This window comes from Salvelinus namaycush, chromosome 4 (assembly GCF_016432855.1).
Source record: "Salvelinus namaycush isolate Seneca chromosome 4, SaNama_1.0, whole genome shotgun sequence".
In the NCBI taxonomy this organism is placed as follows: domain Eukaryota; kingdom Metazoa; phylum Chordata; class Actinopteri; order Salmoniformes; family Salmonidae; genus Salvelinus; species Salvelinus namaycush.
The window spans coordinates 17,426,670-17,446,750 of record NC_052310.1 but is presented as its reverse complement, the minus strand read 5'-3'; the positions used below and the strand labels follow the sequence as shown (position 1 = coordinate 17,446,750).

Below are 20,081 nucleotides of genomic sequence, written 5' to 3'. Positions count from 1 at the left end.
GTTTTCCCGCGACTATATTTGAAATATTGCGAAAGGCCTGTTTTGGCTGCATGATGTTCACTGACAGGTTTGTCACGCGTTCCCGACTGTAGGCATTACTCGTGATTGGACTACACAATCCACAGCACAGGCAATAAAAAAAAAACTTGACCATCTGTGGCTAAATTATAGGCCTACTCCTGGTGTAGTAGTCCGAATTATTGCATTTCTTTCTGAACAAACAGGCGCAATTGTATAACTTTGGCAAATGTATTACACTTTATCAGGGGTTCTGCGCCACCTCCAGAACCCTTAACGCGGTAGTTCTGTGCGAGGTACAGGCGCGCTCCTACGTAACGTTATTTAGGGGGCTGCCAGGAGAATTACGGAGGAGTCAACTTGAATTAGCCTAACTCTGATTTGTACATTTACAAAAGTGATAGTTATTTTTCATGCCACGAGGTACCGGATCCTAGAAAATGGGTTCCGGAAGGACACTGTCCAAAACAGAGTTGCCGGATGCTGTTCGGGCAGGATCTGACTCAAATTAGGGACCGTGCAAAAGCACAATGTCTGTCTTACCTGGAGAGGGGACAATAATGATCATCCAAACTTCATAGCACCTTATGTTGTAATCATATTCAAATAAGCCAATAGTTTCAAAAGAGCAATTCTTCACATTTATTAACAGACGAAAGACCTGCTGGTCACTCTTACCAAATTGAACTGATACCGTAAACGTAAACAAATAGCGCCCTCTAGTGTTATTCATTTAAATGCTGGTACTGTGTCGTCACTAGTTCCCGCAGCCACAAAGTCATATACCCCGCCAATTTCTACATCTGATTTATTTTTAAACTAATTTTACCAACCGTGCTGCTAACCTCATGCCTAACCCTAATCTTAAATTTAGAGCAAAAAGATAATTGTTGTTTTAATGAATTTGCACAATTTAGACGTTCATCCACGTTCTCCAAACGGGTTGCACCACTTCACCACTGAATTTAAATCTGGATCAGTAAATCTATGATTAACGGTTTTAAACTATGATTAGTGACATGTTACACCAATATATGAGGTATTTCGTGAGTTGAAACGAAGTAGCTAGCCTACTTGACAAATGAGGCCACAAAGTTGCTGTTCCTTGATAAAATACTAACAATATAACGTTAGAAGTACTGCAACTCCATCGTGAAAGGTTCTCATGGGTTGGCTGATTTGAAATAAAATCCGTTATTTGCCAGTACTAGACAGAACGAATTCGTTAGCTCCTGTAGCTAGCTAGTTTATAAACCAAGCTAGCTAGCATACAATATTATGTATTATTGTCTAAACCTAACGTTATTTAGCCATGTATTATTTGCACGCTAGCCACCTGATCGTGGCACGTCAAAGAAGTTAAAATTTCGCCGTTTTATGAAGAAAAAAAACTATTGTCGGAGCTGATGGAGGAATTTTGTAACGTACTGGAGGATAAAATGACAGACAACACGACTGTCAAAAAGAAGGAAGACACTTGAGCCATTTTATTCGACAAATGTAATGACTCAACACGGATTAAAGAGAAGGAATCAACACGGATTAAAGAGAAGGACCCAAATCGGATGAAAGCGTGATGGAATTTTTTTTTAAGCAAAAGTGAGAAAGGATGCGGCAGAGGTGAGGCGGGGGCTATTTCAGACCGGACCCGTCCAAGGGAATTAATCCTATCGCCCAGAAAATATGCGAGATGATTCCCCAGCAGTTTGCCCCTCTCCATAACCCCTATGATGACGACGGACTATTTGACCCACCAATATTTAGTAAGCATAAATAACTGGTAAATATAAATTCCTATAATGCATGTTAAAACTAACGTTCATGCTAACGTTACTTCACTACAATGTTTTTGTTATCAGGCACGTTACATGTTGCATAACATCATCATTCGTACCAAGGCTGGGCATATCATTAACCCCAATTCAATTGTTGTACAAAATGGTCACGTAAATAGCCTACTAATAATGAGTTAATTATCATAAAACTCAACATGATTCAACCTGTCACTATTCTCTGAGGAACTCGTTTTGGTCTCTCCACAGTAGACATGCTGCCATTTTATCAATTAAACCAACTAAAGTGGCAGTTTAGAATTCATCTCCAATCTAAATGTGTATATATATTTTTTAATTAATTGAGCAACAGTCTTCAAATTAATCTAGGTTTAAAGTGAAAACTAAATTTAGATTAGGGGAAGGATTTAATTTAACTTGGATTAATTTAAAACTAGGTTTAACATTTGGTGCAACAAGATTAATAGATACACCTTGATTTAATCCAGTTTAAGAGTTAATCCATGTTGGTGCAACCCTATTTCTAAATTAAGAGTTACATTTGCGCCCTCATTCCGAATGGTTAAGGTTTGGGATATGGTGAAAAAGAAAAAAAACAGTGCCCGACTAGGATTAAACATGCAACCTTCTGATCCAGTCTTTGGAGTTCACTAATCTGCCACCTAGCATAACCCAATCCTACTTGATGGTGATGGTAATAGTGCTCCGAAAGGTTGCTGGTTCGAATCCCAGAGGCAACTAGGTGAAAAATCTGTTGCTGTGACCTTGAGCAAGGTACTTAAATGTAAATTGCACCTGTAAGTCACTCTGGATAAGAGCATCTGCTAAATTTATAAAATGTGTTTTTTTATTTAAAAAGGGGTCCTCGGGACATAACCATCCAATTTCCATCCATTAACCATCCAATTTCGACGTCAATCTTCAACGATCTCTCTCAAATGTTTAGGATATAGCCAATTTTGACTTTGTGGCTGTGGTAACAGGTAGAAAAAAATTGTGCTGCTCCTTTAAATTTTTAGTCGTCTACAAAATTGCCTGTTTGCACTTATTTGTTATATTACATTGAATATGAATATGTCTACAATTATTATCCAAATCCTGTGCACATATTGAATAACTTACATGATGGAACATAGTAATAAATGCATGTTCATCAACTGTCATTTAAGAATGCAAATTGTGCCCAAATCAATGCAGACCACATTGTGAACATTGTAGCCACTTAATTGTCAGTTATTTCAATTAACACAAACTAGTAACGTGATGATGGTACATCAATCTCTCCATAACCCCCAATTAATTATAAATATTTTCAGGCGGTTGGGAGGTTGCCTATGTCACTGGTCCTGTTATTTAGCCCGGACAGGAACGGGTGCTTTTTCAGGAGGGAAACTTCACCGGGGTTTTTCTTGATTAAAAGACGATTCATTCATACAGTTAAATAATACGAGTCATTATAGTCATACAGCAAGGTAAGCGAATGTCGCCCAACAATTTTGTATTTATGCAATACTAGGTTAGCTTTACTATCTGCCTGAGTTTGCGCCATTTTCGCTAGTTGGTTGATGCGTAAATGTGCGCCAGTTTGGGAAGCACTAGGTTCTTTGTCCTGCTCAGTCATGGGTGGTATTGCAAATTCGTGTGAGGTTCCGCTTTAAGCCAAAGCAAGCGGACCAACATGGCAACTAATATGTATGGCTTCAGATGAGAAGAACGAGTCTCGTTGCCACAACGACGTGTAAAATCAACGACAAGTGCGCAAGTCTATGGTTTTTCAGTTTGCCAGCCGCGCGCCACAAATAGCCAGGGTACTTGCGCATGTTGTTGGCCAGTTTCTGTCTTGGAACTTGCTCTGAGTAATTTCTTTCTTACGTCACTATAGTCGCTGACATAACTAGCTACCTTCTAATGTGTTTTAGCCACAAGCGGACCAGAGAGATTTTGCTCAAACATGCTGGACTTGTTGCTGGTACAGATGAACAGCCGGATGTTATGCTAATAGCTAGCTATGATGTAACTTAGTGATGTGCAGTTCGCTAACTATTCGACTATTCGTTATTTTTGAACGAGTTTTATTCATTTTTTTACTGACGAGTCATGATGTTTGAGTGAATCGATCATTTTGGTTTTCGTTTACCTGCTGGCCGTTATGACTATAGTAGAAGGATTAATACGCGCTCCTCCGGCTCAGCGGCTCCGGAGACATGCTCCGACCAACAACTGTAAAATAAATCCTGCTGCAGCAATAACATAACAAAAATACATGGTTATAACTGTTAATTGATCTCATGTGTAAGAATAAATGTAATTCGTTAATGAATGTTTTGTAGAACCAAAACATGCACACAATGAGTTTCTGAAACACAAGAAATCCGAAATTAATAGTTTGCTGTGTTGCAGATTGCGAATGATATTGTGTTTATCACCCTCACGGCAGTCAAGCAATGCATTCCGCCAAGAGTCGTAAACAATCTAGTCCAATTGCGGCCACAAATAGACCTTGTTTCAAATGTATCAAGAAATAGTATTATTTGTATATAGTAATCAACAAATGTAAATTTCTTTAAAGCACACTTTTACACTTCTGTTACAAATGACAGCTCAATAAGCCCCTTATGGTGAACTAGAAACTTGTAGACTCATTCTTTGCGTTTTCAGTTTATCATTTGCAGGTCTAGGCTCCTGCATGCTTTGGGCATAGATGGTAAATGAGTGTTTCTCAACATGCACACTACCGTGCTCCAAGTGCATTCTCTTGCGTATGTTCTTGTGAGGACGAGCGTGTGGAGAACGCATTAAAACATTACATTTGAGAAGCACTACTGTATTACCTCACACTGCACTTCCCCATTCACTGAACCTTTTTCCAGCCAGGACAATGGTAACAATAGAGACTAAACAAGATCTACACAAAGCAAACGTTTTACTTGATAATGATCAGCTAGATATGTGAATCGTAGTAATCTAGCTAGCCAGGTAGTTCAACAGGCAAAAATGACTTATGCGCGGTAGATGTACATTTTCTGTAGTTAGCTAGCTAACAATTCTTCGTGGCTACCTAGCTAGACAGTTACCCTATTGACTTGACTATGGACTTACACATTCACTGAACCTTCTTCCAGCCAGGACAATCGCAACAATAGAGGCGACGCAAGCAAATGTTCTACTTCATAATGATAAACTATCTATGCTACATATTAATGCCCATTCCAAAATCATGGGCATTAATATGGAGTTGGTCCCCCCACCCCTTTGTTCCTATTACAGCCTCCACTCTTCTGGAAAGGCTTTCCACTAGATATTGGAACATTGTTATGGGGACTTACTTCCATTCAGCCACAAAAGCATTAGTGAGGTTGGGCACTGATGTTGGGCGATTAGGCCTGACTCAGTCAGCATTCCAATTAATCCCAAAGGTGTTCGATGGGGTTGAGGTCAGGGCTCTGTTCAGGCCAGTCAAGTTCTTCTACCCCAATCTCGACAAACCATTTCTGTATGGACCTCGCTTTGTGCACGGGGGCATTGTCATGCTGAAACAGAAAAGGGCCTTCCACAAAGTTGGAAGCACAGAATTGTCTACAACGTCATTGTATGCTGTAGCATTAATATTTCCCTTCACTGGAACTAAGGGGCCTAGCCCGAACCATGACAACAGCCGCAGACCATTATTCCTCTTCCACCAAACTTTACAGTTGGCACTATGCATTGGGGCAGGTAGCATTCTCCTGGCATCTGCCAAACCTAGATTAATCTCTGACTGCCAGATGGTGAAGCGTGATTCATCACTCCAGAGAACATTTCCACTGCCCTAGAGTCCAATGGTGGCGAGCTTTACACCACTCCAGCCGACACTTGGCATTGCACATGGTGATCTTAGGCATGTGTGCGAGCTGCTCGGCCATGGAAACCCATTTCATGAAGCTCCCAACAAACCGTTATTGTGCTGATGTTGCTTCCAGAGGCAGTTTGGAACTGGGTAGAGAGTGTTGCAACTGAGGACAGATGATTTTTACGTGCGTCAGCGGTCCCTTTCTGTGAGCTTGTGTGGCCTACCGCTGAGCTGTTGTTACTCCTAGACGTTTCCACTTCATAATAGCAGCACTTACAGTTGACTGGGGCATCTCTAGCAAGGCAGAAATTTAACGAACAGACTTGTAGGAAAGGTGGCATCCTATGACGGTGCCACGTTGAAACTCACTGAGCTCTTCTGTAAGGGCCATTGAACTGCCAATGTTTTGTCTATGGAGATTGCATGGCTCTATTTTATACACCTGTCAGCAACAGGCGTGGCTGAAATAACTAAAACCACTAAATTGAAGGGGTGTCCACATACTTTTAGTGTATATGTGAATCATAATAATGTAGCTAACCAGGTAGTTTAACAGGCAAAAATGAGCTAAAACTAATGTTATTCAAGGTAGATGCCAATTTTTCGTGGGTAGCTAGCTAACAATTCTGTGTGGCTGTCAGGTAGCTCTATTGACTTATTATGGGCTTGCGATACGTAGGCAGGTAAACATGCCAAAATTAGCACAGCTGGAATTTATTAACATATCAAGATAAAATATTGTAGTCAGGCAACATGTGAGATGTGACTAGGCAACGTTTCATTCTGAAATCGGAGTATATTTTCTCTCGCTTCAGCTCAAATGTCTGACATTGATTTCAAGAAATGTTGTGTAATATTTTTTTCGTGGTTGCATTTTTTTTTTTTGCACGCTTTCCGCTGAAGCTTGCATCGATACATGCTTCAAAATATGTTCAAACGGAGTGTACGTTTGAGAAGTGCCCTTCGTGCTCCGTTTTGCCTATTTTGATTTGGACTAAACCGCTGACCCTCCCGTGCTCCAATGTGCGTGCTCGGAGTACGGTTGTATGCATTTTGAGAAACACCCAATGAGTATGTTTACATGTGTACTAATAATTCAATATTAAACTGATTATGGGAGAAGGCAGAGTATGGCATTAGTCATGTAAACACCTTACTCTGCTTATCTTAAACGGTGTAAGGTCATAATCGAAGTAAGCATATGCCAATTAAAACACCTGGCTTTCTGAGCAATTTAGAAGTATTAGGACATTTAATCGATGTTCCAGCAGTTTATTAGATCTGCGCATGTACCGACACCGGGTAGCGCAAGCCTCCCTCTTATGCGCGAGTAAAGTGAGTTTGAGGAAAAACTGAAGTATGCGTCTTAAATAATTTCAGTCTAAATGTATATGTCCGAACTCAGAATCAAAAAGTATTCGCAAAAAGGACTTGGTCACTGTGGTAGAAAGTTTATTTTGATTGGCAATTTTCTGCATTTATCAAAAGTCCCATCAGTAGCCAGGATTATTAAGGAAATTGTTCTTCTTGCAAAGCATGTAAACAGTTTAAGCTATTATATTAACCTATCCACAGACGTTCCAGTGACCAGATTGCCGTACATTCAACAAATCTGATCTAACAAAGTGGATATTGGCCAAACCCGTCATGATTTACGTGGGCTAACCGGCCCACAATGTGGTTATTCTAAAATGGGTTTAAAAAAATAAAAATAATAATAGGTTTAGACCTGGTGCCAGGTTTCCTCCAGATGTGACGCTTAGCATTCAGGCCAAAAGTTCAATCTTGGTTTCATCATATCATATCAGAGAATCTTGTTTTTCATGATCTGAGAGTCCTTTAGGTTCCTTTTGGCAAACTCCAAGCAAACCGTCATGTGCCTTTTACTGAGAAGTGGCTACTCTACAATAAAGGCCTGATTGGTGGAGTGCTGCAGAGATGGGTTGTTTTTCTGGAAGGTTCTCCCATCTCCACAGAGGAACTCTGGAGCTCTGTCAGTGACCATCGGGTTCTTGGTCACCTCCCTGACAAAGGCCCTTCTCCCCCGATTGCTCAGTTTGGCCGGGCGGCCAGCTCTAGGAAGAGTCTAGGTGGTTCCAAACTTTTTCCATTTAAGAATGATGGAGGCCATGGTTTTCTTGTGGACCTTCAATGCTGCAGACATTTTTCCGTACCCTTCCCCAGATCTGTGCCTCGACACAATTCTGTCTCCGAGCTCTACGGACAATTCCTTCGACCTTCGATGATAAATAAAACAGGATGCACCTGAGCTCAATTTTGAGTCTCATAGCAAAGGGTCTGAATACTTATATAAATACATTTTTATTTTACATTTGCTAACATTTCTACTAACCTGTTTTGACTTCTTCAGTATGGGCTATTGTGTGTAGATTGCTAAGGAATTTGTTTTATTTAATCCATTTTAGAAATAAGGCTGTAATGTAACAAAATGTGGAAAAAGTCAAGGGGTCTGAATACTTTCCGAATGCACTGTAAGTCCGATTTGGATATATTTGGTTGTTCTCGCTGCATAACATGTAGAAGTTGTCCCTTTTTTTCAGGTTTAGAAGAAGTGACTCCTAAATTCTTACTCCCGTTCGTATAAACTGGTTAGTATAGCTAGCATACAGAAATCGGTGGTGGTAGTCAAATAACATTTTTTACTGTAATGCAGTTGATTGGTAAGGATGACATGAACATGTGTTGGGGTTGACCTCCATACAAGCATTGTGCTCTGTTTTTTACCTCAACATAGTGTGAAATAAACATTAGCCTAAATTTAGGCAAATTTTGCTCGGGGCACAATGAGACTCGTGATCTTTCCCCCACGCGTTTCCAAGGTAATTCCATTGTTTTGGTCTAGTTCGATTGACCTGTTTACCGCGTCTATACTGAACAAAAAATATAAATGTAACAATTTTACTGAGTTACAGTTCATATACGGAAAACGGTCAATTGAAATAATTTCATTAGGCCCTATTAAATGGATTTCACATGACTGGGCAGGGGCACAGCCATGACAGAAATGCTTCTCAGTTTCATCAGCTGTCAGGGTGGCTCTTCTCAGACAATCTGACAGGTGAAGAAGCTGGATGTGGAGGTACACGTGCTCTGCGGTTGTGAGGCCGGTGTGGACGTACTGCCAAATTCTCTAAAACGACGTTGGAGGAAGCTTATGGTAGAGAAATTAACATTCAATTCTCTGGCAACTGCTCTGGTGGACATTCCTGCAGTCAGCATGCCAATTACACGCTCCCTCAACTTGAGACATCTGTGGCATTGTGTTGTGTGGCAACTGCACATTCTATAGTGGCCATTTGTTGTCCCCAGCACAAGGTTCACCTGTGTAATGAGCATGCTGTTTATTGATATGCCACACTTGTCAGGTGGATGGATTATCTTGGCAAAGGAGAAATATTCACTAACAGAAATGTTAACAAATTTGAGCGAAATAAGCTTTTTGTGCGTATGGAACATTTCTGGGATCTTTTATTTCAGCTCATGAAACATGGGACCAACACTGTGTTTTTATATTTTTGTTCAATATATTAGTGACTCAAATGAACAAAATGAGTCAAGATTTGTTCTTTGTACAGAACGAGTCAAAGATCAGTCAGTAAAATCACTACTATGATGATAGCTGTGCTCAGTCAATGACAATATCAGACTAGATTACTAACCCCAAAGTGTCAGTTAAGGAAATGTGCCATCTGTAATACTTAGCTGTTGCTCTCCATTTACCCATTGATTCTTGAAGAGTACAACTCATATGCCTAATGAGCTTAGCTAGCTAGTACGTTATCTTACCCCTTCATAACCAAGGCTGGTTTACTCTGTTTGCTATTTTTTTAAACGATGTAACATTAGCTCGCTAGCTATTGCTACGAAATGCATGACAACAAGCATGCAGCCCGCAAGGACCAGAGTTTTGGATGCATAAAACTAAAGCCTACAGTACACACTGGGAGGTTTCTAAGGATGTAAAGAGGGGAGATGGAAGTAGCTAAATTGCTAATTCCATAAATGTCAAACCCCAGTCTACAAGGGACACAGTTTATGCTTGCTATAGTTGGCAAATGTGATTTATATAACCAAAGATTGTTGGTGTCCATTACTGGACGTTACAGAAAAGCCCCATACAAACCGCCACCATCGATTCTTCAGCTAACCTGGTATTGGCAATACAGTCTTCTTTCTCAATGCTGGAAACACTATCTTATAAAATACCAAAAATCTTTGGTTATATCACATTGTATGCCTGATAAACTGTAGCATGTTAAACTTGACTGATTTAGGCTAGACTTTGTAAACCAGGTATCAACATCGGCCTTCCAGAAATCTTGTTGAGTTTGATACCTTTGTGCACCGGAGTGTGCAAAACATTAAGAACACCTTCCTAATATTGAGTTTCACCCCCTTTTGCCCTCGGAACAGCCTCAATTTGTCAGGGCATGGACTCTACAAGGTGTCAAGTGTTCCACTGGGATTCTGGCCCATTTTGACTCCAATGCTTCCAACAGTTGGCTGGATGTCCTTTGTATGGTGGGCCATTCTTGATACACATGGGAAACTGTTGAGTGTGGAAAAACCCAGCAGTGTTGCAGTTCTTGACACACTCAAACTGGTGCACCTGGCACCTACCATGTCCTGTTCAAAAGCACTAAAATCTTTTGCCTTGCCCATTTGCCCTCTGAATGGCACGCATTAACAATCCTCCTTTAACCTGCGTCCCCTTCATCTACACTGATTGGCATGGATTTAACAAGTGACGTCGGTATAAGATCATAGCTTTCACCTGGTCAGTCCGTCATGGAAAGAGCAGGAGTTCCTAATGTGTTGTACAATTGGTGTATGTCATAATGACACAATCCTAAGAAATTAGATAACATGTATGTACACGTCTTTGAAAGCACATGTTTGTCACCTCTGCTGTTTCAGAAAGCCCACCAGTCATGTCAGGCATTGCATTGAGCCGGCTTGCTCAGGAGCGCAAAGCGTGGCGGAAAGACCACCCTTTTGTGAGTAGCAGTGTGTAGTTCTACACTTTTTATTTATATTTCTAATAGTACACTTTTTTTTTTACCAATCAGATTAATTTATTTTTTTACCTTTTTATTTAACTGTGATAGGGATTGGGGGACGTGTTTTATCCATTATTCAAGAGCTTTGAAATGAAGGTTTATTTTTTGCTTAATCTCACTCTTTTACTGTTTTGATGCACCTCCATCTAAGGGCTTTGTGGCTGTGCCGACGAAAAATCCAGATGGAACAATGAACTTGATGAACTGGGAATGTGCCATTCCTGGGAAGAAGGGGGTAAGTACAGCCGTTTATCTACACATGCAATACAGTTTGAAAGTGGAGGTGCCGAGGGACTTTGTTTATAGCATTCGGACTGTGCGTAGTTGGTGGTAGATCATTGCAAAGAAATGTTTTTGCACCAACACTATGAAGTGGACATCTTGTATGAAACCAAAGAATGCTAGGATGGGTCATAGTTCATCCTTGATCTTCATAGTCTGCAAGTGTTTGTGATCAATTATAAACACTTACGACTCCTCCCCAGACCCCATGGGAAGGAGGCTTGTTCAAACTGCGGATGCTGTTCAAGGATGACTATCCTTCCTCGCCCCCAAAGTGTGAGTTTCCTTTTAACCAGTCTTCTTGTTTTTTATTAGAATCCCCATTAGCTGTTCCTCATGCAGCAGCTACTCTTCCTGAGGGCAACATAAAACATGACACAATACAGAACGTTGGGAACAGCTCCGTATTCGGGCCCAATACTTGAAAAATGCATCCTTCCCTCTTCCTTGACGTAGTCACTGATCTGACACTAATTTGATAGGTGCAAGCTAGGTTTTTTTTCACCAATTCATTTAGATCAGGTGATCAAAAAAGGTAGGAAGGATGTATTGGAACAGACCTTAGGTCGTGAGATTAGTTCTAGTTTAACATCACAGATTTTTATTTAATAGGTAAATTTGAGCCTCCGCTCTTCCATCCTAACGTGTATCCGTCAGGCACAGTATGCCTATCCATTCTAGAGGAGGACAAGGACTGGAGACCCGCCATCACCATCAAGCAGGTTAGGATATGCTGGGGATCGACTTACAAGCTATAGCCACCAAATGGCTATGCCCAACTAATGTGATCTTTATGTTTTGTCATTTCTTACAGATCCTATTAGGAATACAGGAACTCTTAAATGAGCCAAATATCCAGGATCCAGCCCAAGCAGAGGCATACACAATTTACTGGTGAGTTTTGCTAGTATCGAAGGGATGCCTTCCTGTTTGCCATGTTGTTTTTGGATAGGGATATGGTGGAATTAACACTAGATTCTGATCATTCTGTTGTTTTACTAAACCCCTCTTTCTTTTCAGCCAAAACAGAGTAGAATATGAAAAAAGAGTTCGAGCACAGGCCAAAAAATTCTCCCCTTCGTAAGGGTGAAGGCTTGGCATCGGCAGAAGGAATGGGTCAAACGCGGATCACCTCCCCTCTGTTTCTCTATGAATGTGCCCCTTTCACATCGGGACTTGCTTATAAGGACTTCTATTTAAAACTGATACATTCTGTGCCATCCTCTTTTCCTTTTTTTGTTCATTACCTCTGGGTTGGAGTGTGGCAGGCGCTGGGATGAAATGGGAGCCGTAGCACCCCGGCCGCTTCCTCCTTTAGCCGTATTACTTGTCTTGTGGTGCGAGGGACAGAGCACAGTACCGGTTTTGCCATCGACTCAAAATAAGCCTCTTTTGAGGAAGAGAATGTCTTGGTTGTCTTTGTATGTCTTGTTTCATTTTTCTCTCACAGTTCCTTTAAAAAAAAAAAATCAAAAAAAATGTATTTTCCTTGATTTTTAATTATGTAAAATTAGCTATTTACTTAAATGTCAGTATTTCAACTGCTGTATAATTAGTGGCACTTTTTATACTGTATTCTCACTAGTTTCTCTAGAATGCTCGGTCTGATTCTTTTATGCAGGTTTTCTATTCAGCATGCTGTAATATAAAATAATCTGCTGCCTTGGCTGCCTTGTTTCTTTTGTTATTTGTAGTGTTTGCAAAAAAAAAATTATGGCCTTGTCTCAATGCAGGTAGGCTTACTTCTGTATTAAACTCTATTTATAGGGTGCTTTGTTCATGTACGTGTTAGACTAAATAAACCGTTTCTATAAAGCAATTGTTATACTTTCTGTCTCGCAGTAAAACTAGTGTTTTAACAAATGCTGGCATAGAAATGTGATAAAAGCTATAGCTGGACCCCCCCCCCCCCCCCAAGAAACTTTGTTTATATACCATATTTTGTACAGATGTTTGTTTGATCATCATGATACAGTAAAACATCACACTTCATCAAGAAATTTGATTTTTGACTTGAGTGGATGTATTTTGTTTACATGATAATGATCAAAATACAGTATATTTGCACTTTTTTTATTTACGCAAAACATTTTAAAACAAAAATTGAGGTTACTCTTCCATCCTGACGCGTATCTGTCAGGCACAATATACCTGAAGACAAGGACTGGAGACAAGCAATCACCATCAAGCAGGTTAGAATATACTGGTGGTTAACAAATGCTGACGTGGAAATGTTTTAATGGCTGTAACCGACAACCCTCTCCCCCAAAAACTATTAAAGACACTTTCAATATATCATTTTATTGAGATAGTATATTAAACCATGTTTGAACATCACGATACAGAGTAAGACATCACACTTGATTTCCAGATTATTGAGGTAAAATTGAAAGAACATGATTATAATATAGCATATTTGCGCCAGAGGTTGGTGGGAGGAGCTTCAGGAGGACAGGCTCATTGCAGTGAGCTGTTACGATGAGCCTGGCCTCAAAGCTCCAGCCGTCTCTGATTTGCACTTTACAAAAACATTTTAAAACAAGAATTGAGGATTTTATTATCCCAGTAAGAATAAACACGTTTGTTTATGATGAGCAAATGCAGTGTATTTACAATGACTTTTCTATCCTATATTGTATTCAATTATTTATATATGCACTAGATTACTGATAGGGGGCGCTGTGTTAATCTACCTTGCCTCCATCTTGCCACTCCCCTACCATTGTAAAACATTTTGGAAGCTATAGAAATGCATTTAATGACAAAAAATGTGCTTTTCTTTCAAGAACAAGGAGATTACCAAGTGACCCCAAACTTTTGAACGGTAGTGTATATTTTATATTTGAGATTCTTCAAAATAGCTACCCTTTGCCTTAATGACAGCTTTGCACACTCTTGGCATTCTCTCAACCAGTGTCATAAGGTAGTCACCTGAAATGCATTTCAATGAACAGGTGTGCCTTGTTAAAAGTTATTTTGTGGAATTTCTTTCCTTCTTAATGTGTTTGAGCCAATCATTTGTCTTGTGACAAGGTAGGGGTGGTATAGAGGAGATATCCCTTTCTGGTAAATGGCCAAGTCCATATTATGGCAAGAACAGCAGTCAATGCAGAACATTTCACGAACTTTGGACATTTCTTCAAGTGCAGTCGCAAAAACCATCAAGCGCTATGATGAAACTAGCTCTCATGAGGACCGCCACAGGAAAGGAAGACTCAGAGTTACCTCTGCTGCAGAGGATAAATTCATTAGAGTTACCAGCCTCAGAAATTGCAGCCCAAATAAATACTTCGCAGAATTCAAGTAACAGAGACATCTCAACATCAACTGTTCAGAGGAGACTGTGTGAATCAGGCCATCATGGTCTTATTGCTGTGAAGAAATCACTACTAAAGGACATCTATAAGAAGAAGAGACTTGCTTGGAGAAAGAAACACGAGCAATGGACATTAGACCCGTGGAAATCTGATCTGATGAGTCCAAATGTGACATTTTTGGTTCCAACCGCCGTGTCTTTATTAGACGCAGAGTAGGTGAACGGATGATCTCCGCATTAGATAACATTTTATTTGTCACATACACGTGTTAGCAGGTGTTATTGCGGGTGTAGCGAAATGCTTGTGTTTCTAGCTCCAACAGTACAGTAATATCTAACAAGTAATATCTAACAATATACACAAACTAAAGTATAGGAAAGGAACTAAGAATATATCAATATCTGGACAAGCAATGTCAGAGCGGCATAGACTAAGATACAGTAGAATAGGATAGAATACAGTATATACAGTTGAAGTCGGAAGTTTACATACACCTTAGCCAAATACATTTAAACTCAGTTTTTCACAATTCCTGACATTTAATCCTAGTAAAAATTCCCTGTCTTAGGTCAGTTAGGATCACCACTTAATTTTAAGAATGTGAAATACCAGAATAATATTAGAGAGAATGATTTATTTCAGCTTTTATTTTTTTCATCACATTTCCAGTGTGTCAGAAGTTTACATACACTCAATTAGTATTTGGTAGCATTGCCTTTAAATTGTTTAACTTGGGTCAAACGTTTCGGGTAGGCTTCCACAAGCTTCCTACAATAAGTTGGTGTGAATTTTGGCCGATTCCTCCTGTCAGAGCTGGTGTAACTGAGTCAGGTTTGTAGGCCTCCTTGCTCGCACACGCTTTTTCAGTTCTGCCCACACATTTTCGATAGGTTTGAGGTCAGGGCTTTGTGATGGCCACTCCAATACCTTGACTTTGTTGTCCTTAAGCCATTTTGCCACAACTTTGGAAGTATGCTTGGGGTCATTGTCCATTTGGAAGACTCATTTGCGACCAAGCTTCAACTTCCTGACTGATGTCTTGAGATGTTGCTTCAATATATCCACATAATTTTCCATCCTCATGGTGCCATCTATTTTGTGAAGTGCTCCAGTCCCTCCTGCAGCAAAGCACCCCCACAACACGATGCTGCCACCCTCGTGCTTCATGGTTGGGGTGGTGTTCTTCAGCTTGCAAGCCTCCACCTTTTTCCTCCAAACATAACGATGGTCATTATGGCAAACAGTTATATTTTTGATTCGTCAGACCAGAGAACATTTCTCCAAAAAGTACGATATTTGTCCCCATGTGCAGTTGCAAACCATAGTCTGGCTTTTTTATGGTGGTTTTGGAGCAGTGGCTTCTTCCTTGCTAAGAGGCCTTTCAGGTTATGTCAATATAGGACTCGTTTTACTGTGGATATAGATACTTTTGTACCTGTTTCCTCCAGCATCTTCACAAGGTCCTTTGCTGTTGTTCTGGGATTGATTTGCACTTTTGGCACCAAAGTACGTTCATCTCTAGGAGACAGAATGCGTCTCCTTCCTGAGCGGTATGATGGTTGTGTGGTCCCATGGTGTTTATACTTGCGTACTATTGTTTGTACAGATGAACGTGGTACCTTCAGGCGTTTGGAAATTGCTCCCAAGGATGAACCAGACTTTTGGAGGTCCACAATTTCTTTCTTAGGTCTAATTTCTTTTGATTTTCTCTTTAACCAAAGAGGCACTGCGTTTGAATGTAGGCCTTGAAATACATCCACAGGTACACCTCCAATTGACTCAAATGATGTTAATTAGCCTAACAGAAGCTTCTAAAGCCACATAATTTTCTGGAATTTTCCAAGCTGTTTAAAGGCACAGTCAATTTAGTGTATGTAAACTTCTGACCCACTGGAATTGTGATGCAGTGAATTATAAGTGAAATAATCAGTCTGTAAACAATTGTTGGAAAAATTACTTCTGTCATGCACAAAGTAGATGTCCTAACCGACTTGCCAATACTATAGTTTGTTAACAAGAAATTTGGGGAGTGGTTGAAAAACGACTTTTAATAACTCCAACCTAAGTGTATGTAAACTTCCGACTTCAACTGTACATATGAGATGAGAAATGCAAAATATGTCAACATTATTAAAGTGGCCAGAGAGGGACACAGTTCAGAGGATTCATGACAGGGACCGGAAAATACTAAGGTAACACTTTACCTAGAACCAACAGGTAGACTGTATGTCTTAATGCATTGAGACTTTTCACAGGAATGTAGTATATAAACCAGGATATAGAATGAGACTTTTCAAAGGAATGTATTATATGAACCAGGATATAGAATGAGACTAGTAGCTGCAAGAAGCCTAGTGGTTAGAGCGTTGGGCCAGTAACCGAAAGGTTGCTGGATTGAATCCCTTAACTGACAAGGTAAATATTTGTCGTTCTGAACAAATCAAATCAAATTTTATTGTTCACATACACATGGTTAGCAGATGTTAATGCGAGTGTAGCGAAATGCTTGTGCATCTAGTTCTGACAGTGCAGTAATATCTAACAAGTAATCTAACAAATTCACAACGACTACCTTATACACACAATGTAAGGGGATGGAATAAGAATATGTACTGTACATATAAATATAAATATATGGATGCGTGATGGACGTGCGGCATAGGCAAGATGCAATAGATGGTTTAAAATACAGTATATACATATGAGATGAGTAATGTAGGATATGTAAACATTATTAAAGTGGCATTATTTAAAGTGAGTAGTGATACCTTTATTAAATCCATTTATTAAAGTGGCCAGTGATTTGAGTCTGTATGTTGGCAGTCTGATGGCCTTGAGATAGAAGCTGTTTTTCAGTCTCTCGGTCCCAGCTTTGATGCACCTGTACTGACCTCGCCTTCTGGATGATAGCGGGGTGAACAGGCAGTGGCTCGAGTGGTTGTTGTCCTTGATGATCTTTTGGCCTTCCTGTGACATCAGGTGCTGTAGATGTCCTGGAGGGCTAATAGTTTGCCCCCGGTCATGCGTTGTGCAGACCGCACCACCCTCTGGAGAGCTCTGCGGTTGTGGGCGGTGCAGTTGCCGTACCTGGCGGTGATACAGCCCGACAGGATGCTCTCGATTATGCAACTGTAAAGGTTTGTGAGGGTTTTAGGTGACAAGCCAAATTTCTTCAGCCTCCTGAGGTTGAAGAGGCATTGATGCGTCTTCTTCACCACCCTGTCTGTGTGGGTGGACCATTTCAGTTTGCCTGTGATGTGTACGCCGAGAAACTTAAAACTTTCCACTTTCTCCACTACTGTCCCGTCGATGTGGATAGTGGGGTGCTCCCTCTGCTGTTTCCTGAAGTCCACGATCATCTCCTTTGTTTTGTTGACATTGAGTGAGAGGTTATTTCCCTGACACCACACTCCGAGGCCCCTCGCCTCCTTCCTGTAGGTTGTCTCGTCGTTGTTGGTAATCAAGCCTACAACTGTAGTGTCGTCTGCAAACTTGATGATTGAGTTGGAGGCGTGCATGGCCACGCAGTCATGGGTGAACAGGAAGTACAGGAGAGAGCTGAGAACGCACCCTTGTGGCGCCCCAGTGTTGAGGATCAGCGGGGTGGAGATGTTGTTTCCTACCTTCACCACCTGGGGGTGGACCATTAGAAATTCCAGGACCCAGTGGCACAGGGTGCCGGTCAACACTCAGGGTCTCAAGCTTAATGATGAGTTTGGAGGGTACTATGGTGTTGAATGCTGAGCTGTAGTCAATGAACAGCATTCTTACATAGGTATTCCTCTTCTCCAGATGGGATAGGGCAGTGTGCACTGTGATGGCGATTGCATTGTCTGTGGACCTATTGGGGGTAAGCAAATTGGAGTGGGTCTAGGGTATCAGGTAGGGTGGAGGTGATATGATCCTTGACTAGTCTCTCAAAGCACTTCATGATGACAGAAGTGAGTGCTACAGGGCAATAGTCATTTAGTTCAGTTACCTTAGCTTTCTTGGGAACAGGAACAATGGTGGCCATTTTGAAGCATGTGGGGACAGCAGACTGGGATAGGGATTGATTGAATATGTACATAAACACACCAGCCAGCTGGTCTGCGTATGACCTGAAGATGCGGCTAGGGATGCCGTCTGGGCCGGCAGCCTGCGAGGGTTAACAAGTTTAAATGTTTTACTCACGTCGGCCACAGAGAAGGAGAGCCCACAGTCTTTGGTAGCCATGACGGTGGCACTGTAATGTCCTCAAAGCATGCAAAGAAGTTGTTTAATTTGTCTGGGAGCAAGACGCTGATGTCCGCGACGGGGCTGGTTTTCTTTTTGTAATCCGTGATTCTCTGTAGACCCTGCCACATTCGTCTCGTGTTTGAGCCGTTGAATTGCGACTCTACTTTGTCTCTGTACTGACACTTTGCTTGTTTGATTGCCTTGCGGAGGCGCATGTGTGGTTCCCACCGTGAAGCATGGAGGAGGAGGTGTGATGATGTGGGGGTGCTTTGCTGGTGACACTGTCTGTGATTTATTTAGAATTCAAGGCACACTTAACCAGCATGGCTACCACAGCATTCTGCAGCGATACGCCATCCCATCTGGTTTGCGCTTAGTGGGACTATCATTTGTTTTTCAACAGGACAATGACCCAACACACCTCCAGGCTGTGTAAAGGCTATTTGACCAAGAAGGAGAGTGATGGAGTGCTGCATCAGATAACCTGGCCTCCACAATCACCTGACCTCAACCCAATTGAGATGGTTTGGGATGAGTTGGACCGCAGAGTGAAGGAAAAGTGGCCAACAAGTGCTCAGCATATGTGAGAACTCCTTCAAGATTGTTGGAAAAGCATTCCAGGTGAAGCTGGTTGAGAGAATGCCAAGACTGTGCGAAGCTGTCATCAAGGCAAAGGGTGGCTACTTTGAAGAATCTCCAATATAAAATATATTTTGATTAAAAAAAATAATAATTGGGTTGCTACATGATTCCATATGTGTTATTACATAGTTTTGATGTCTTCGCTATTATTCTACAATGTAGAAAATAGTTTAAAAAAATAAAAAACCTTGAATGAGTAAGTGTGTCAAAACATTTGACTGGTAAATTTAAATCCCTTGAATCAATTTACCCTTGAATCAATTTACCCAATGTACCCTAAATTGAATCAATTTACCCTTTGACTGGTAAATTGAACATTTGACTGCTTGCTACAGACGTTTTCGTGAGACGACCGATTTTCGGGATGTCTCCTGGTCTGACTAACAGCGCCGTAGCTCTGCCAGTTTCCACCGCAGATGTGGAAGGGAGACATGGGCGGATCTGGGGGATTGAGATGCAGCCCATACAAAAAACATATCTAGCTTAAACTGACGGATTTTGATGGGGATTTTGTATTATGTTGCTTAGATTGACGCACCGGTGCGTCAATAGACTCTAGGGGTAACTTCCTGACAATTCCCAGTGTCTGATAGGGTGCAGTAGTCACTGCTGCAGTACACGTTGCTGTACCAGGCACTCTCCCGCTCCAGAGATGTGGTGCTGTGCAGCCAACACCCCGAGTCTGCTTCGATGGTGCTCTCTGGCTCACTCAGAGACACACTCTTCAGTGGGCCTCTGGGTGCCAGGAGTGGTGACCCCAGAGATACAGCATAAGCAATGCCCAGGAAAAGTGCATCAGACGCTGGGTTAGACAGGTTGTCGCTGGGGCCCTCCTGGATCATGTGATGGGGCACCAGTGAGGAGTGGTCATCATCCAGGACCGCTATGGTCTCAGTCAGGG

The 20,081-nt window shown here is 41.2% G+C and overlaps 1 protein-coding gene across 4 annotated transcripts; it reads left to right on the top strand.

Annotated features, from left to right (window-relative positions):
* The first annotated feature begins 1,308 nt into the window (after positions 1-1,308).
* Positions 1,309-12,671, top strand: ube2ib (ubiquitin-conjugating enzyme E2Ib). 4 transcript variants are annotated; one of them, XM_038991312.1, is made up of 7 exons: positions 1,309-1,781; positions 10,579-10,658; positions 10,873-10,956; positions 11,207-11,279; positions 11,616-11,725; positions 11,818-11,897; positions 12,024-12,671. In XM_038991312.1, exons 1-7 carry the CDS (start codon positions 1,709-1,711, stop codon positions 12,085-12,087), a joined length of 564 nt encoding a protein of 187 aa, XP_038847240.1. In that variant the 5' UTR covers positions 1,309-1,708; the 3' UTR covers positions 12,088-12,671. The 4 variants fall into 4 exon arrangements, with proteins under 4 accessions (XP_038847240.1, XP_038847243.1, XP_038847242.1 ...); XM_038991315.1 differs by having other exon boundaries at positions 1,695-1,798; XM_038991314.1 differs by lacking the exon at positions 1,309-1,781 and adding an exon at positions 3,165-3,283.
* Positions 12,672-20,081: the final 7,410 nt, after the last annotated feature.